Genomic DNA, 19,598 nt, shown 5'->3' with positions numbered 1-19,598 from the left:
GGCTGGTTGGGGCTGTGGGAGTTGACAGCAGTGAGTATGGGGCTGGTTGGGGCCATGGGAGCTGACACCAGTGGATTCCTGGCTGGATGAGTCTGTGGGAGCTGGCACCAGTGGATTCCTGGCTGGATGAGGCCGTGGGAGCTGGCACCAGTGGATTCCTGGCTGGTTGGGGCCGTGGGAGCTGACACCAGTGGGTGGGGCTGGGCTGAGGTTTCCATTCTCACTTCTTCACACGGAGGGCTGGGCAGGGGATGGTAACACGCAGCCCAGCTCTCATCTGCCCCTTCAGCTGCCATGTTGGGGCCTTTCATGTTGATGGTGGGAGTCAGGGCGGTGTCCTCTACCATGCCCAAACCCTCTCCCGTCAAGACAGCACCTTGGGCCTTCTGTCCCAGAGTGGCCAATGCTGGCCGCCCTTGTCCACTTGGACGCCAGTCTCATGGCATGTGATCAGGGCCTAGGCCCGAAGCCTGGAAGCTGGGTGCTGGCTCCCTGCCCCTCTTTAACTGCTTGCTGGGCAAAGTGAAGACACCTTCCAGTGGCAGGGCCTGGGCAGTGCCTGTGGCAGGTGGGCTCTCCCTGCCTGCTGTCACACACCTGGCAGAGCCCTGGGAGCCTGGGGAGGCCCTGTCCGCTGCTGTGGGTCAGGGCCTGGCAGGGGTGGCATGGGGGTCTGTTCTCAGTATGAGCGCTCGAGGTGAGATGCAGGCCACGAGCGTCTCAGGGCGCAGCTGTGCCCTTGTCCCAAGCCAGCTGTCAGTCACCTGCCCCGCTGCTCCAATCATTCCCCACTCAACGTCTCTGCAGAAACAGACAACCAGCACTCCTGCCCGCCCATTCTCACTGCTGACCTCCATGCCCGCACAGAGCCTCTGCAGGAGGGCTGGCGCTGGGGTCCCGGCCAGGCTGCCTGTCACCTCCTCCAGGGCTCTCCTGAAGGGGGCTGGAGGAGCTGCCTCCTCCCCAGAACACAGCTGCACCTTCTAGAAGTGCCTACGGAAGGTCCGTGCAGAGGCAGGCCGGGAGCCACAGACCCCAGGCCATGGCACCCCTCGTGTTACCCCTGGGCTTCGACACATGCTGGGGGATGCTTCATCCCCTCCAGGTCCTGCCGAGTCCCACTGAACCAGCCCTGTGGCAGCCCGGAGTGCAGAGCACCTCCAGGCCAGCAGGTGAGCTGGTGCGAGCAAAGAGGGGGTCACGTCTCCCGCCTGTACTTTGACACGGCCAGGGTTTCTGGGGTGGCTCCTGGGCTTGCCTGCTCTTGTCTGGGGAGTGGGCAGCACAGGTGTGGTGAGGAGCTGGGGAAGGACCTGGCTGGATCAGTGAAGGAGTCAGAGGTGGACACAAGTCCCTGGCCACAGTCAAGCGTGGCAGGGACAGTCAGGAAGGGGCGTCTGCCAGGTGGTGGCCTGTGCGGACCCCAGGGCACCTGCGGAGCCAGGCAGAAGGGGCCGGCTGTCCTAGCATACGAGCTAAGGTGTCCCAGGCCTGGATCCCAGCTGAGGCCTGCCAGGGCGGGGTCCCAACCCTCCCTACAGATACACTGCCCAGGACCCCAGGGTGGACATGATGGATGGAATGAGGCCCTGTGGGGTGGGTCAGGCCATATCCAATGACTGCTCCTCCAAGCCCAGGGACACACACACACACACACAGACTGCCAGGGGCAGGGCTGAGCCCAGGGACAGGCAAGGGGCAGTTCTGCTGGGCAGGCTTGTACTCAGGTACTGCACCCCACAGACACCCTCACCTGCCATCCAGAGCACCAGGCCCCTCTATCTCCCAGCACACAGCTGATACCCACCTGGGCTTCCTGTGGTCTGGAGCCCCAAGACTCAGCCTCAGGGACCCCGAGGCTCTGCCCATCAAGCCCTACTGCTCCCAGCACCTCCTGCAGAAAGCTCCCCGGGGTCTACACAGCATCTGCTGCCCTCCCTGACTGCTCTGACCCGAGTCTGCCCTCCCCTCTCCCACGTCAGCTCCCGGCGCAGGGCTGAGGATGCGTGAGCCCTGCTCCCGCCAAATGAAAGGGCCTGGGAGAGGCACAAGTGACAGTCCACAACGCCCACCTCCTGGACCAGCCCCCACGTGTCCGTGTCACTCTGACAGAGCGGAAAGGATGGAGCTTACAATAGCAGCGGAACTGCCTCCATCCTTCCAACTGCTGGGGCGGCTGCCTGCCAAGCATGGCACAAATGGCAGGGAGCAAGGAGATCCCTGCCCCCTGAGGGCTGCCAGGAGGCTGCACACAGCACTGCGCGCTCCCGTGTGCCCTCTGGGGAGGGAATCAACATGCCCACCTCATTTATGGTACGTGGGATGGCACCGTGAGGAAAATGCAGGGAACATGCGCGTGTCCTCCGGAGGCTACGGAGGGAGGCACGTGTTGGTGGGATCCACTGTGCCACCAGGCTGGCTGGGGGACACGGAACCCGGGTGTGCAGGAGCCATGAGGAGCCACTGGCACCACCTGGGGGAAGCCTGCAGGACCCTGTGTGCTGAGGGGGTCATGAGACAAGCGGGGTGGGCACTCACCCTGTTAAAACGCTTGGCCTGGAAGAGATGACCGTTGGCGCGGTAGAGCTTCCTCCATCTTCTGGCTCCCCGGCGGTAGATGGATTCTGCAAAAGGCCAGAGAGGCATGAGCAGTGGTACCACACGCCTGCCCGGAGCCTGGCGGTGGCCGGGCAGAGCCAGCTCGGTCCCCTCCTCACACGACTCTCCCCTGGGGGAGGCTGGACCCTGCTCTCCACACAGGATAGAGGTGGTCATGGAGGAGAGTGGACAACGCCCCAGGGCCTACTGCCAGCCTCCAGCACGGCACCGGCCCAGCATCAGCACCACTCCACTCACCGACTCACGGGAGCCGGGAGGCGAGAGGGGTCAGGGCTCCCCGCCAGGGTGCTGGCGACCCAGGCCAATCTCAGGGCAGGGGGAGCGGACCCTGGGAGCGCTCATTGTCACAGCGGAGACAGCCAGAGATGTGCCCCGCAGCCCGGCGCTCTCGGCAGCTCCACAGGCTGACGAGGACCAACCTGGGGAAGTGCAGTGCACAATGGGACGCTTTGTGCTTTATAAGACGCGCAGCAAAAGCCACTTTCATGAGCCGGTGGAGGTGAGCGAGCATGCCGGGTGGAAACCCTAACGGAATGTTTTGAAAACAAGCAGCTCAGCAGCTCCAGCTGGGACCTGCCAGAACCAGGTCATGGTGCTGCAGAACCCGCTCCTCTCCGCCAGCAGGCAGACCGCACAGGAGCCTGGGTGCCACTGGGGACAGGCCACCTCCATGCAGTGGGGCCAGGCAGGGTCACTTCCCACCTCAGCCACCTTGGGAGCCGGGATCTGGCCCCCCCACCCCGTGTGCCCCACCCCTCCCGGGATAGGACACCAGCTCCGCCTGCCCAGCCCAGGGGGTGGTCCTGTTTGCCCCTGACTGTGACACTCACCCCCCTCACTGTCCCGGGACATGGGGAGAGAAACACACTGAGAGTCCAGGCAGTCAGGTCGAGCCGTGCCAGGACCAGGTCTCAGCCCCTTTCCACCCAGTGCCCGGTCCAAGTTCCCTCTGCTCCCAGCAGGGCTCCCTGCGAACACACACCATCCCCGAGAGGCAGCAGGTGCCGGCGCAGGGGCTGCAGTGAACCGAGCCACATCGCCACTTCCTTGTGTGGCTGTTCTGGAATGGCGGCACATGGCAAAGCAGCACAGAGCTCCACACTCCCGCCACAGGCTCCGTGTGGGCACGTGCTGGCCGCATGCCCTGCTGCCCACCATGACTCAGTGCCATGGCCCAGGCACTCACTGCTGCGGGTGGCACACAGACTGCCGTCCCAGTGCCATGGCCCAGGAGCTCACCGCTGTGGGTGGCACACAGGCTGCCCTCCCAGTGCCATGGCCCAGGCACTCACTGCTGCAGGTGGCACACACGGGCTGCCGTCCCAGTGCCATGGCCCAGGCGCTCACCGCTGCAGGTGGCACATGGGCTGCCCTCCCAGTGCTTCTCTCACGGCAGGCCTGGGCATGAGTGTGGCCCCCAAGCATCTTTCTGGAAAAGTCTGTGTCCCCACAATGCTGCTACCACCCGAGACTACAAACTGCCAAGCCTCTGACCACAGCATCCAGGTCTGCATCTGTGCTGCCTGGCGGCCCCAGGGATCCAGATCTGAGGCAGTGTGAACCCCTTTCTGGGTGGTGGAGAGGGGCTGTGGCAGCCTGCTCACCTGGCCCACCTCAGGCTGAAGGGGTGCACCTGGCCCGGGGCGGTGAGCCCCACTTCCCCTGTGCTCCCCAACCCCACAGCCCCCACTGGGGTGCACCCGGCCCAGGGCGGTGAGCGCCCCACTTCCCCTGTGCTCCCCAACCCCACAGCCCTCACTGGGGTGCACCCGGCCCGGGGCGGTGAGCGCCCCACTTCCCCTGTGCTCCCCAACCCCACAGCCCCCACTGGGGTGCACCTGGCCCGGGGCGGTGAGCCCCACTTCCCCTGTGCTTCCCAACCCCACAGCCCCCACTGGGGTGCACCCGGCCCGGGGCGGTGAGCGCCCCACTTCCCCTGTGCTCCCCAACCCCACAGTCCCCAGGAGCTCTTCGCTTGCCTTTGACATTCTATAATTAGGTTGGGCGCAGGCATGCTAACGAGTTGGTTTCCAGGGCAACACAGCGTCTTGAGCACTCCACAAGGCGAATAAAAACACATTTTCAAAACTCAGCTCGGCAACAGCCCGGGAAGCAGCCCAGGGCCGCCCCGATCCAGGGCCCAGCGTGTGCGAGGCAGGGCGGCCATGACCCCTTGTGACCGAGAGCCCCGGCGCAGGGTGTGGCTGGCCCAAGCACTGCAGGACCCTGGAAGGTCAGGCCAGCCGCCAGACGTCCACCCTCCCTTGCAGGAGCTGGCCACAGGAGGGCTTGGCTCCCAGCTGATGGTGCCTCTGTCCAAAGGCTGCCATGCTATGCCCACTCTCCCTGTGATGGTCCACATACGCACCAGGGTTCAGCAAGGTTACCCCACTGCCTGGCAGGGGACAGGGATGGGGCCCCAGTGGGGACCATAGCCTGAGAAGTGAAGAATCAACCACACTGCCCACACTGCCGAGCGCATGGGGAACCACCGGGGGGAGCCAGCACGCGGGACAAGCGCCAAGAGCCCCGATGTTCCTACTGCCAACTGCCACAGCACCGCCCTCAGACCGCCCGTGGGTCCCCACTGGACCTCAGGGCGTCCCTGGCAACACCCTGTCCCAGAGCGCTCACGTGGCCAGGAAGGAGAGGGGAGGCGGGCAGCAAGCCCAGGGCATGGCCTGCCCACCCGGACACCGCTGGTGGGCGGGCACGACCCGCTGCTGCCTGCATGTAGAGCACAGGCCCCAGTTCTTCCTGGTGCTGGGCGCGGGGCAGGCAGGTGAGAAGGGGAGGGAAGCTGCCTTCCTGGGGACCGAGCTGCAGCATGGGGAGGTCTTGTGTACACCGGACAAGGACAGCACGTGGCTTTGTGGGGAGGCCGCCGTTGGGATGGCGTGGGCCCCCTGCTGGACAGCAGAGGAGGTTCAGGGGCCACAGGGTGCAGCCTGGGGACAGCAGACTCATCCCATGGAGGTTTTGAAAATGCAGAGGCTGTGGGAAGGGGGTTCCCGTGGCCCTGAAGGGAACCCTGCTGGGAGGCAAGCAGAGGAAGGGGAGGTGTGTCTGAGGGGCTCCCCACATCTCAGCCAGCTGTGGCCAGCCCGAGGGAGGCCAAGGACCCAGGCCGCCTCTGGCGATGCTATTGCAGGGGAGTTAGGTCTCCTGGGAGTGGAGGGCAGCCCCAGTCCACGGGCTTCTCCACGCCAGCATGTCCACTCCGGGTCTGGCATGCACGCTTCCTCCGAGCCACGAATCTGTAGGTGAGCCTCGTGTCTCCCCTGAGCCCGTTCCTTGGCAGATGCGTGACGTGTGTGGGGTGGGCGTGTGACAGCCCCTCTGCGGAGGGAGGAGAGGGGTGATGGTCCAAAACCCAGCAAGGGGGGCCCCTGGTCCTGGGGTACTGTCCTGTCCTTTCCCCCTGTCCACTGTGGAGCAACCTGAGGCCATGATCCCATGCAGGAAGCAGCTGCCGGATGCCCCAACCGCTTAAGTCTAGGTGGACCGTGGGCGCATCCTGCTGGACTCAGCCCGGCTGGCGGGCTCCGCTTTTAAGCCACACCACCAGCAGGTGACCAGTCACTGGACACAGGCCCATAGCTGACGTGGTCACTCGGGGTGCATAGCCAGATGACTGCAAAGCAAACTGACCGGGGAATTGGGATGCCACAGGGAAGAGTCATACGGAAATTCTCAAAGAGAAGAATGTGCTAGAACCCAGGGGCAGCACACCAAGACAGACACAGATGGGCCAGGGTGTGTGTTGGGGGGCAGGGTGTAGCGTTGTGTCTTGGGGGCGGGGTGTGTCATGGTGGGCAGGGTGTGCCATGGGGGGCGGGGTGTGTCTTGGGGGCAGGGTGTACCATGGAGGGCGGAGTGTGCCATGGGGGGCAGGGCGTGCCATGGGGGGCGGGATGTGTCTTGGGGGCAGGGTGTGCCATGGGGGGTGGGGTGTGTCATGGTGGGCAGGGTGTGCCATGGGAGACGGGGTGTGTCTTGGGGGGCGGGGTGTGTCATGGTGGGCAGGGTGTGCCATTGGGGACGGGGTGTGTCTTGGGGGCGGGGTCTGTCTTGGGGGCAGGGTGTGCCATGGGAGCGGGGTGTGCCATGGGGGGCGGGGTGTGTCGTGGGGGGCGGGGTGTGTCATGGGGGGCAGGGTGTGTCGTGGGGGGCGGGGTGTGTCGTGGGGGCAGGGTGTGTCTTGGGGACAGGGTGTGCCATGGGGGGCGGGGTGTGTCTTGGGGGCAGGGTGTGCCATGGGGGCGGGGTGTGTCGTGGGGGGCAGGGTGTGCCATGGGGGGCGGGGTGTGTCGGGGGGGGGGGCAGGGTGTGTCATGGTGGGCAGGGTGTGCCATGGGGGTGGGGTGTGTCTTGGGGGCAGGGTGTGTCTTGGGGGCAGGGTGTGCCATGGGGGGCGGGGTGTGTCTTGGGGGCAGGGTGTGCCATGGGGGGCGGGGTGTGTCATGGTGGGCAGGGTGTGCCATGGGGGGCGGGGTGTGCCATGGGGGGCGGGGTGTGTCGTGGGGGGCAGGGTGTGGCATGGGGGGCGGGGTGTGGCATGGGGGATGGGGTGTGCCATGGGGGGCGGGGTGTGTCTTGGGGGCAGGGTGTGCCATGGGGGACGGGGTGTGTCTTGGGGGCAGGGTGATGGGGACAGGGTGTGCCATGGGGGAATGGGTGGCATCTGATGGTGACTGACGGTCTCCATGACACACCACACCCCTCCTGACAGGGACACAGCACAGGCTTTCACGAGGCCACGGTGCTCAAAGGGGCAAGCAGAAAGCGCGAAGGAGCTCACAGGACTGACGGGCAGCCCTTCCGGCGGAAGCCACAGCTCCCATGTCCCAAAGCTGCAGCAGGGCCCCTGCCCGACCTGGGGTCCTTTCCCAGGGGCGACAGCAGTGAGGTCACCGTGCGACCTGCCAGGCTGTGGGGGCATGTCTGTGGAAAGGCTCTGGGTGGGTGTCAGCTGACACTGGGACGTAGGACAGGGCTGACCCGGATGCCGAGGACAGCGGCCCAGAAACAAAGAGGCGGAGCCAAGCTCCTACAGCAGTTACCGGAAGAAGCGCTTTAACATACTCCACAGCGAACAAAACAAAGTGTAGCGGAAACACCGGATTAATGCAAGGGAGGCTCGTGCAGAGGGCAGGTCAACCATCCAAGCAGCGAAGCCTCAGTGAGGCAGTGGGACCAGGTGAGATGCCTGGGCGTGCCAGGTGCCCTGGTGGCAGCAGGTGGGATGCCTGGGTGTGCCAGGTGCCCTGGGGGCAGCAGGTGGGATGCCTGGGTGTGCCAGGTGCCCTGGGGGCAGCAGGTGGGATGCCTGGGCGTGCCAGGTGCCCTGGTGGCAGCAGGTGGGATGCCTGGGCATGCCAGGTGCCCTGGTGGCAGCAGGTGGGCCCTCCCAGTCACCGAGGGCAGATGCCGGCGAAACCAGAACGGTAACGAGCAGCAACACATGTGTGGAGGTCCTGCAGGACTGCCCAGAGGCACGGCTCGGAGACGGCTGCCGGCGACGGGGTGGGACGCGGCTCACGTGGCGCACAGACGGGACACAAGGAGCAGCAGGAGAACCGAAAAGGCTCATGAACCCTGGCACCAGCATCCCCTAGGCACACAGGTTCGAGTCCCAGCTGCTCTGCTCCCCATTCAGCTCCCTCCCTGTGGCCTGGGAAGGCAGTCGAGGACGGCCCAAGGCCTTGGGACCCTGCACCTGCGTGGGAGACCCAGAGGAGGCTCCTGGTTCCTGCCCCCAGATCAGCTCAGCTCTCACCATTGTGGCCACTTATGGAGTAAACTGGTGGATGAAATATCTTTCTGTCTGTATCCCATCTCTGTAGATCTGCCTTTCCGATAAAAATATATAAATCTTAGAAAAAGAGAGTTAACAGGCCACCTAGGGGCAAGGCTGCCACCGGCCACTCCTGGTCAGGGGCGTGGTGGGTCCCCACCCCACTTCCTATGGGCCACGGTACCCTGGAGGACACGTTATATATATAATATCACACACACACTTAGACTTCAAAATCCCTGAAAACACAGCAGAAGTAACAAGAGAAAAAGGCCTGCGTGAATGCTACATCACAGGAAGGTGTGACACACACGGAACTGCCAGTGAACCGAGAAATAGCATATCCTTCCTCAGGCCCCTCCCCGAGCTCAGAGCAAAACAGGCCACGATGTGCAAGCTGAGCTCGTCTCAGTAACGGGCGACTGGCCTGTCCTCCCAGTGACGGCCACGGCTCGTCTCAGTAACGGGCGACTGGCCTGTCCTCCCAGTGACGGCCACGGCTCGTCTCAGTAACGGGCGACTGGCCTGTCCTCCCAGTGACGGCCACGGCTCGTCTCAGTAACGGGCGACTGGCCTGTCCTCCCAGTGACGGCCACGGCTCGTCTCAGTAACGGGCGACTGGCCTGTCCTCCCAGCAACGGCCACAGCTCGTCTCAGTAACGGGCAATCAGCGGCCTGTCCTCCCAGTGACATCCACAGCTCGTCTCAGTAACGGGCGACTGGCCTGTCCTCCCAGCGACACCCACAGCTCGTCTCAGTAACGGGCGACTGGCCTGTCCTCCCAGCGACACCCACGGCTCGTCTCAGTAACGGGCGACTGGCCTGTCCTCCCAGCGACACCCACGGCTCGTCTCAGTAATGGCGACTGGCCTGTCCTCCCAGCGACACCCACAGCTCGTCTCAGTAACGGGCAATCACCGGCCCGTCCTCCCAGTGACGGCCATGGCTCATCTCAGTAACGAGCGACTGGCCTGTCCTCCCAGTGACGGCCACGGCTCGTCTCAGTAACGGGCAATCAGCGGCCCGTCCTCCCAGTGACGGCCACGGCTCATCTCAGTAATGGGCGACTGGCCTTTCCTCCCAGTGACGGCCACGGCTCGTCTCAGTAACGAGCGACTGGCTTGTCTTCCCAGGATGCCGCAGGTTCAATCCCGCACATGTGCCTGCCAGGCAGGTGCACCTGCTTGGAGCCACACACGCCAACCGTATCAGTGCACACAGGCCGGCTCCTGGACACGAGCAGACAGCACTACAAGGAGAGCCTCCGACAGGAGCAGGACAGGGCCTCCTAGCTTCTGTTTGCTCGTTCAATTACAGCAAGAGAGACACAGGCTGTAAATGGGCCAGCCTGAGGGGCTGGGCAGGGCTGAGGCTGGGGACCGGGGCTGGGCAGGGCTGAGGCCAGGACCGGGGCTGGGCAGGGCTGAGGCCGGGACCGGGGCGGGGCTGGGCCAGGCCAGGCTAATGTCGGGGGAGCCAGGAGCTTCTTTTGTCCCCCACAAGGGTGCAGGAACCCATGAGCCTGGCACACGCTGCTGCTTTCGACAGGAAGTGGAACAGCCGGGACTTGAACTGCAGTTCCTGTGGGATGTTGGCATCTCATACAATGGCTTCACCCACCACTCAACTGCACCGGGCCCTCTTTACAGAACAAAAGCACAGCCCTGCAGACCACAGGCATGACGGAACTGGGGCTTCCCCTAATCAGGATATGGCCGCACCGCTTCAGGACCACAGTATGTTGGAAAGAAACAACATCTGGGCACAAGACGACACCTGGGGGTCAGCACTGCAGCCGCTTCCTGACCGTGAGATGAGGTCCTTCATTCCCCTGCGAGGTGACACGTGGATGACCAGTCCAGACTGAGCAGTGACCACCCATGCTGCTGAGCTGCTGTGTCACCACCATGGTTCCTGAAAGGACAGGCTCCTTCGAAGAGGACAGGGGGACAGTACCCAGGGGTACTGTGCAGACAGAGGGGGCTGGCTTGCGGGGCGGTGTCCCCATGGGGACGGGGGGGGCTGGCTGTGCGGGGCGGTGTCCCTACAGGGAAGGGGGGGGGCTGGCTGTGCGGGGCGGTGTCCCTACAGGAACGGAGGGAGCTGGCTGTGCAGGGTGGTGTCCCCACTGGGAATGGGGGGCTGGCTGTGCGGGACGGTGTCCCCACTGGGAATGGGGGGCTGGCTGTGTGGGGCAGTGTCCCCACGGCGACGGGGGGGCTGGCTGTGCGGGGCGGTGTTCCTACAGGGAAGGGGGGGCTGGCTGTGCAGGGTGGTGTCCCCACGGCGACGGGGAGCTGGCTGTGTGGGGCGGTGTCCCTACAGGGAAGGGGGGGCTGGCTGTGCAGGGTGGTGTCCCCACGGTGACGGGGGGCTGGCTGTGCGGGACGGTGTCCCCATGGGGACGGGGGGCTGGCTGTGCGGGGCAGTACGTGCAGTGCAACTGCAAGGTGACTTCAGCATCACAGCCCAGACACCGAGAGAGGGGCAGCCACATTTGTACGTCTGAGGCTGAAGGGCAAGTCAGTGCCAGGGTAAGAGGCCAGGGGATGGGTGCTGCAGCCTCCAGTCAGAGACAAAACACACGTGGGTTCCCTCGCTGGGCTCCAAACCCCGAGCCACTAGCTGCAAAGCAGGTGCAGAGCTGGTTCTCACAAGGGATTCAATTTGACCTGCCAGGGATGGATGCCCCACTTACCAACACATGAAGCGGGTCACACCAGGGCATTCCACTGCAACTCCCGCGCCGCTAACAGGACCTGGGACTCCTGCATACATGTGGGCATGCCCTGCCCAGTGTCCAGGTGCCCACGCCCTGCCCAGCATCTGGGATTCCTGTGTGGACCATGCACTACCCAGTGTCCAGGCGCCCATGCCCTGCCCAGTGTCCAGGCTCCCATGCCCTGCCCAGTGACCAGGTGCCCATGCCCTGCCCAGTGTCCAGGCGCCCACGCCCTGCCCAGTGTCCAGGCGCCCACGCCATGCCCTGCCCAGTGTCCAGGCTCCCACGCCATGCCCAGTGTCCAGGCACCCACGCCATGCCCAGTGTCCAGGCACCCACGCCATGCCCTGCTTCCAGGCTCCCACGCCATGCCCTGCTTCCAGGCGCCACGCCATGCCCTGCTTCCAGGCTCCCACGCCCTGCCCAGTGTCCAGGCGCCCATGCCCTGCTTCCAGGCTCCCACGCCCTGCCCAGTGTCCAGGCGCCCATGCCCTGCTTCCAGGCTCCCACGCCCTGCCCAGTGTCCAGGTGCCCATGCCCTGCTTCCAGGCTCCCACGCCCTGCCCAGTGTCCAGGCGCCCACGCCATGCCCTGCTTCCAGGCGCCCACGCCCTGCCCAGTGTCCAGGCGCCCACGCCATGCCCTGCCCTGCGTGGGTCACACCCTGCCCTGTGTGGGCCACACCCTGCCCTGCGTGGGTCACACCCTGCCCTGCGTGGGTCACACCCCGCCCTGCGTGGGCCACATCCTGCCCTGCGTGGGCCACACCCTGCCCTGTGTGGGCCACACCCTGCCCTGTGTGGGCCACATCCTGCCCTGCGTGGGCCACACCCTGCCCTGCGTGGGCCACACCCCGCCCTGCGTGGGCCACAGCCCACTCAGCTTACCTGAGAGTGGCTTCCAGGGCTCACAGCTGTGGCTGCAGCCAATGCCTCTGTGGGTCAGCAAGAGCAGGCGGGAGTGTGGACACCACACCGAGTGCCTGGCCTCCAGGCTTCCTGCTCCCCTGTGCCCTGGGGCAGCCTCAGCCCAGCCCTTCCGCTGCTGACATTCGGGAATGACCGAGTGGACGGGCTGAGTGAAGCTGGGGGGGTGAGCACTAGGGTCGCCACCTCTGATGACGCCCAGAAGCTGCAGCACACGTGCCGGCTCCCAACCTCGGGGAGCCTGTCTCCCCTCCCATCAGTACCAGGTCACTCCAGGCTGTCAGGCGTGGGCAGCTAGTGCCTGGACGACACCATATTACAGTGCAAGCGACAGATGGAGCCTGCCGCCCAGCCCTGGGAGGACCACGCACTGTCCAGCCCTCGGGCTGCGGCCACAGCATCCTACCCAGACTGGCCCTGGGCACGGCCAGCAGAGGAGAAGGCCAGGCAGGCAGACAGGGCCACCAGGGGAAGGGACCCGGTGCGACTGCCTCGCTCACGCCTCACTGGCGTGGGCAGGCATGTCACCCAGCAGGGGTAGAGCTGGGGACCAAGAGCAGCGCTTCTTACAGGGAGACGGAGAGATGAGGCGGGGAACCGGCACCAAGACAAGGCAGGAGCCACCCTGACCGCCCCGGCCTGGGATCAAGAGGATGGCCAGGGGTCAGAGGAGGAGCTATCACCCCTGAGGCTGATCAGCCCCAGCGCCCGACACCGGCCCAGGCTGTCACTCCCAGACTGCCACGCACCTGAAGCAGGGGCGGCTCCAACTTCCCCGGAAGACCAGGGCACGGGCACTCAGCAAACCCCTGCAGGAGGCCCAAGTCTCCAGCCGGTCACGGCGGGTGTGGCCGGACCTCCCCAGGCCAGGGCCATTCCGCCTTTCCGGTGCTGGACCCACCCGGAGACCCCGCCCCCACGGGGCAGGCCACACCCCTTCCCGGAGACCCCGCCCCACGAGACAGGCCCCGCCCCTTCCCGAAGAGACCCGCCTCCACGGGGCAGGCCACGCCCCATCCCCGCCCCTTCCCGAGGAGACCCCGCCCCACGGGGCAGGCCACGCCCCAGCCAGGGCCCGGCCACGCCCCCAGGCCAGTCCTGGGGCCACTGCACTTTCAGCGGCTCTGGTCAGTACTTTGTCTTGAGCAAGCAGCCCTCAGAGCTCAGCTCTCAGCCTCACCTGCGTCTCGTCCTAGAACGGGGACTCCTCGGGCCCAACCTCCGCATCCGTGGGCTCAAGTGGTGGCGAGGGCAGAAGGGGTTTCTGGAATTCCGGCCCCAGAGATTGCGGGGTAAAGGGCGGTGTGTGCAGACACGGACCTTGTGCCAGCCGGGCGGCCTGTCCCCCACCCAGTGTGCCTCCAAGAGGCTCCACTCGCCCACCACACACACTGTGGCTGTGCAGGGCTCTGCTTGGGGGGGCGCCCCCTGAAAATCCCAAATCCGTACCAACATGGGATCCCCGGGCACCCACACGAGGGATCCAACAGTCACGGGCTAGAGGCCACACTGGAGAAGTGGGCGCCAGGGGCAGGGCTGCACGGGAGAAAAGGGACTTGCCAGTGGATGCCACCCGAGAGCTTAACAAGCTGGGCCTGGCACCAGCCAGGGAGTGCAGCCCATGGCCACACAGCTAGCTCTGCCCAGGGACAGACAGGGCACCCAGGAGGGCACGAACCTCCTGACCCAAAGACACCACTCCCAGGGGGCATGCAGGGGAGACGGGGGAGGGCAGCAGATGGCTGCAGATGCACATCCACGTGGGACCCACACTACACCGTCCACGTGGGACCCACACTACACCGCCCACAGGTGACCCACACTACACCGTCCACGCGGGACCTCACAATACACCGTCCACAGGTGACCCACACTACACCGTCCACGTGGGACCCACACTACACCGTCCACGTGGGACCCACACTACACCACCCACAGGTGACCCACACTACACCGTCCACGTGGGACCTCACAATACACCGTCCACGTGGGACCTCACAATACACCGTCCACGTGGGACCTCACAATACACTGTCCACGCGGGACCTCACAATACACCGTCCACGCGGGACCTCACAATACACCGTCCACAGGTGACCCACACTACACCGTCCACGTGGGACCCACACTACACCGCCCACAGGTGACCCACACTACACCGTCCACGTGGGACCCACACTACACCGTCCACAGGTGACCCACACTACACCGTCCACGTGGGCACTCACAATACACCGTCCACGTGGGACCCACACTACACCACCCACAGGTGACCCACACTACACCGTCCACGTGGGACCCACACTACACCGTCCACGTGGGACCCACACTACACCGTCCACGTGGGACCCACACTACACCGCCCACAGGTGACCCACACTACACCGTCCACGTGGGACCCACACTACACCGTCCACAGGTGACCCACACTACACCGTCCACGTGGGCACTCACAATACACCGTCCACGTGGGACCCACACTACACCACCCACAGGTGACCCACACTACACCGTCCACGTGGGACCCACACTACACCGTCCACGTGGGACCTCACAATACACCGTCCACGCGGGACCCACACTACACCGTCCATGTGGGACCTCACAATACACCGTCCACACGGGACCTCGCACACCATCCACATGGGACCCACACTATACCGTCCACGTGGGCACTCACACTACACCGTCCACGCAGGACCTCACACTACACCGTCCACGTGGGACCCACACTACACCGCCCACACTGCAGCCCACCGTGCCCACACACACACATATTGTGTACGGGCCTGGGCTCCCAGGAGTATATACCACATGTGTCCTTCAGTGCTCACAGATAAGGGAATGTGAACATGTGGTCAGCACAAGACCAGCCCAGCCCAGCCCTGTGCACACGTGGCCTGTGTGGCTGAGAACCCTGATAACCCAGCCCTGTGCACACGTGGCCTGTGTGGCTGAGAACCCTGATAACCCAGCCCTGTGCACACATGGCCTGTGTGGCTGAGAACCCTGACAACCCAGGCCTGGGTCCCCACACTGAGTAGCCTGTTCCATGCTTCTTCCCACTCAGAATTCACTTTACAGAAAAACAGGTGGGTGTGTGGCAGCGCTGAACTGACCACGCCTGGTTGGGAGGGAGTGGACAGACGCGGAGCAGCCGGGACCTGCAGGCGGCCAGGCAGATGGGGCGCCATCATGGGATGGCTACCGCAAAGGAAACAGGAAGAGGTGAACATTGTGGGGTGGCTGTGAGCAGCTGGCATGGAATTGCAGCTGCTGTGTGGAACCCAGAAGCTCCTAGCAGAACCACAGGCAGCACACACAGGCCCTGCTTGTCCACAGGCATGGCTGCTGAGAGGCGACCGACAGGTAAGTGTGTCCGCAGGTATGGGCACACCAAGGATTCTGCCTGGCCTGAGCACAAGACCCAGCACCCCCCGTGGCCTCCTAAAGGACAAATGTGGCCAGCAGTGGCGGCAATAAGACCTGAGGACCACCTGTGAGCACCTTAAGCAAGCCACAAGCTGGGAGGAGTGGAAGCTGGGGGCCACAGATGTGTATGCACCCTGTGATCTGGGGTCGGGGAAGCAGGGTGTTCATAACCTGGATTCCTATTCCATGCAGGATACACCATGGGAGAGGAGGCTCATGGGACGCAGCCAGGTCAGAGGAGGCTCATGGGACGCAGCCACGGGAGAGGAGGCTCATGGGACGCAGCCACGGGAGAGGAGGCTCGTGGGACACACACAGCCACGGGAGAGGAGGCTCATGGGATGCAGCCACGGGAGAGGAGGCTCATGGGACGCAGCCACAGGAGAGGAGGTTCGTGGACGCAGCCACGGGAGAGGAGGTTCGTGGACGCAGCCACGGGAGAAGAGGCTCATGGACGCAGCCAGGGCAGAGGATGCTCATGAGACGCAGCCAGGGGAGAGGATGTTGGGCCCAACTTCAAGCCCACAACACGCTGAAGACAAGCAGGCCAGTTGCCAAGACCCCGGGGCAGTCTCCACACAAGGGAGTCCAAGCTTTAGTCGGCACCCATGCCTGCTCCACTGTCCACCCTCAAACCAACCCAGACAGGTGCAGGCCACGGCATTGTGCTCAGCGACTCTGCAACCCTCTGCAGCTGACCACACTGCCTCCTGTGGCCACTGGTACACTCCTGCCCCTTGCCACACACTCTCCCGAGCTCAAAACTACCCTGGGTGGGCACCAGGGTCGCCAGGAAGAACCTCATCCCAACCCTGCACCCTGACCACGGTTCCCGCCAGAACAGCCACTGTGGGGCAGCAGTGAGGGGCAAGTGACAGGGCAGTGGCTGCTGGGGACCACCAGGGAATGACTTTGTGTCACTACCACTCAGGGCCCTGCCCAGGGGATTCAGCCCCCCACCAAGCACGTGACTCGGATGAGGGCCAGGGAACCGAGGGCTATCTGACCATTCCAGCATTTTGCCTCGCCACCTTTGCAATGTTGTGCGGTCTGCATGGATGGGGTGATTTCAGCACGGGGCCTTGCTGAGAGGCCAGCCATGCACCCCAACCCACAGCCCTCAGTGTGGGAGACAGTGGGGTCACCTGGGACTTGAGGGGGACCCAGGTGACCTGGGAGCCAGACCGAGGGTTTCTGAGTGGAAATTTCAGCAGGAAGGAGGAAGCGGGAAGGAGAGGCAAGGGGGAAGTCAGGGCCCACCCCGGCGAGGAGCTGCCGGCTGGGCAGTGCTGCTGGGCGAGGCAGAGTGGGCTCCCAGCCCTGCCCCAGCCCCACAGCAGGGGAAAAAGCCACCATTCAGACCGTTCTGAATGGTGCCTTCAGTGGCAGTGCCTGGCGGCCAGCACGTGCCAGCCACCAAGGGGCCTGTGCTGCCCAGGCCAAGGCGGGCCTCTGCCAGAGGCTGCTTCTGCAGGAAGCCCTCATAGTCCATCTGGACCCTAAGACCAGAACACCCCCTGTGACGAGAGGCTCAGGTCCCACTGCTCCACCTGGCCTCACCCCGCAAGCCACACACCCCAGAGCTGCGTCTTGGCTTCTGCTTTGCAGAATGATCTGTTCACAAGGACGCAAGGGGTAGTGTGGGTGTGGGGGCAGTCTACTCAGCTGCCAACGGCAGCAGCCCGCAGGTAGAGCCCACTCAGCTGCCCGCAGGTACACCCCTCTCAGCTGTCCGCAGGTAGAGCCCTCTCAGCTGCCCGCAGGTACAGCCCTCTCAGCTGCCCGCAGGTACACCCCTCTCAGCTGCCCGCAGGTACAGCCCTCTCAGCTGCCCGCAGGTACACCCCTCTCAGCTGCCCGCAGGTACAGCCCTCTCAGCTGCCCGCAGGTACACCCCTCTCAGCTGCCCGCAGGTACACCCCTCTCAGCTGCCCGCAGGTAGAGCCCTCTCAGCTGCCCGCAGGTACACCCCTCTCAGCTGCCCGCAGGTAGAGCCCTCTCAGCTGCCCGCAGGTACAGCCCTCTCAGCTGCCCAGGTAGGGGCACAGTCCAGCCCTGCTTGTTAGGGGCATCAGAGGGGATAACTGGCGAATGGCACACGCTGGCTAGCTCACTTTGTGTGTGTACATTATACACTGTATTTACATGTGTATTAGCACATCTTTGCACATGTGTGGGGTCCCAAGGCCTTGAGCCATCCTCCACTGCTCTCCCAAGCCACATGCTGGGGACTCCATCGGAAACAGAACAGTCAAGACACATGGAAAGCCAGCGTCTCTGGAGAATCAGCCAGCTGAGCACTGAGCCTGCCCCTGCTGGTTGCAAACAGCAACCACAGAGTCGCCGCCAAGCACGGTGCCCTGCACTCGGGTGGCCCAGGTCTTTACAACCCGCTGTCTGGCCCAGGCAGACGCGTGTCCCAGATCAAGGCCTCTGGGCGGGGTCCCAGCTCCACCACCGAGCGTCAGCTCCCTGCTGCTGTGCCCCTGGGGAGGCTGCAGCCATGACTCGCTGGGGTCCCAGGTGGAGCTCCTGGCTTCAGGCTGGCCCGGCCCGAGCTGCTGGAGCCACTGTGGGAAACAGCGTGGGCAAGGCCCCTTTCCGTCTCCCTGCCCCCACCCCCATACAGCTTTCAAATAGATAAGTAGAAATATAAAAACCAGAATGAGTAAGAGTGGAGGCAAGGCCATAAAGCTGAGACAGGCAGCAATTCCTAGCCCCTCTGCCGGTGTGCCATGACCACACGGACAGGGTGGGCCTCACGGAGGTCTGGCCTGGTACCCACAGGTGCGTGCCACGGGCTAGGTCCTGAGGACAGAAGAGCTGCATGGGAGCACAATTCAGAACCAGACCCACGTGGCCCTGGGGCTCTGCAGGGCGCGGTTCTGCGCCCCTGCACCTGTGTGTGCAGCGACAGCTCGGCAAGGAGAGCGCCAGGAGCACATGGCACTGGGGCACAGGGTCACACGCGCACACATGGCTCAGGGCCCCTCCCCCTCCTGGTGGATGTGGCTCAGGGCAGACTGGGCAAAGTGTGCTGGCCCTTATGTGTCTTAGGAGGACAGCAGCGTGGACAGGCCCTCAGGCCCTGGGTCTGATCTACAACTTGGAGGCACTCACTGTGGCTGCTGTAACAGGACACCAGGGCCACGGCGTGTCCATTCTAGAGGAGCCTGCCCGTCGGTCAGTGGAGAGTGAGCCAAGAGGGGCTGTGTCTGCCAGCTCACAGTGGCAGAGCAGCAGGGACAGAGGCACCTGGTGGGGCCAGCCCTGGTTGACCCACACCCATGCCCAAAACTGGGACAACTGGCACCAAGATACAGGTTCCAACTCGCATGTGAGCAAGCACCCATGGGTTCACACGGCAAGGGCAGAGCGTGCTACCCACATGCTCACAGGAGGAGAGGGGCAGCACCCAGCACAGCTGCAGCTGCTGGGAAGACACCTGGGAGGGCACTGTGCAGACCAAGGTCGCCCCACAGCAGGGGGCAGCCAGGGACCCCCAGCACAGTGCAGGGACCCCAACCTCACACACCCCACAGTGCAGGGACCCCAACCTCACACACACACACACAATCAGCTCTTCAGTACTCAGGTAAACCTGTGATAGCCTACAGAAAGACGTAACCAGCAATGCCGGGGTGGAAAGTTCTGGAAACAGCCACATGCCCATGTTCTCAGAATTGGGAAGCAAAGAGAAGCGGGAGTGGACAGTGACCATGGGCACACGGTGGAAGGAGGGTCTCCCCAGACCCTTAATCCTGAGAACCGCGCAGCGGACATCACATGGCACCGAGGGTCCCTGCAGCCTGGGCTGTTGGCCTGGAACGGCCTCCTCGTGTTCTGTGGGCCAACCCATTTCACAGAGTGACAAATGAGGGCGCCTGCAGGTAGCTGCAGGAAGCAGATCTTTCCAGTCAGGCTTTCTCCCACCCCAAACACACCGAGAAGAGATGTTTAGAAAGCTTCAGAAGTCACACACAAGTAAGATTAAAGCATTGCATGCAACCTCGTCCCGTTGGCAGGGCTCCACTCACTGCCCTACCATGGACCTGTCTGCTGGACAGTGAGACCCAGCAGAGCAGAGCCACCTGCAGGGGTC

The 19,598-nt window shown here is 64.2% G+C and overlaps 1 protein-coding gene across 1 annotated transcript in view; it reads right to left on the bottom strand.

Moving 5' to 3' along the window:
* PRKCZ (protein kinase C zeta) overlaps nt 1–19,598 on the bottom strand; it is a 47,668-nt gene that overhangs the window by 13,161 nt on the left and 14,909 nt on the right. The window contains exon 5 of the mRNA XM_040987784.1: nt 2,539–2,624. Coding sequence (XP_040843718.1) covers nt 2,539–2,624 — 86 coding nt within the window. The remainder of the gene's footprint in view (nt 1–2,538; nt 2,625–19,598) is intronic.

Source organism: Ochotona curzoniae, unplaced genomic scaffold (genome assembly GCF_017591425.1).
Source record: "Ochotona curzoniae isolate NIBS_2020 unplaced genomic scaffold, NIBS_Ocur_1.0 contig_4792, whole genome shotgun sequence".
Lineage (NCBI taxonomy): Eukaryota > Metazoa > Chordata > Mammalia > Lagomorpha > Ochotonidae > Ochotona > Ochotona curzoniae.
The sequence above is the reverse complement of the archived record's forward strand: the minus strand, read 5'-3'. Positions and strand labels throughout refer to the sequence as shown.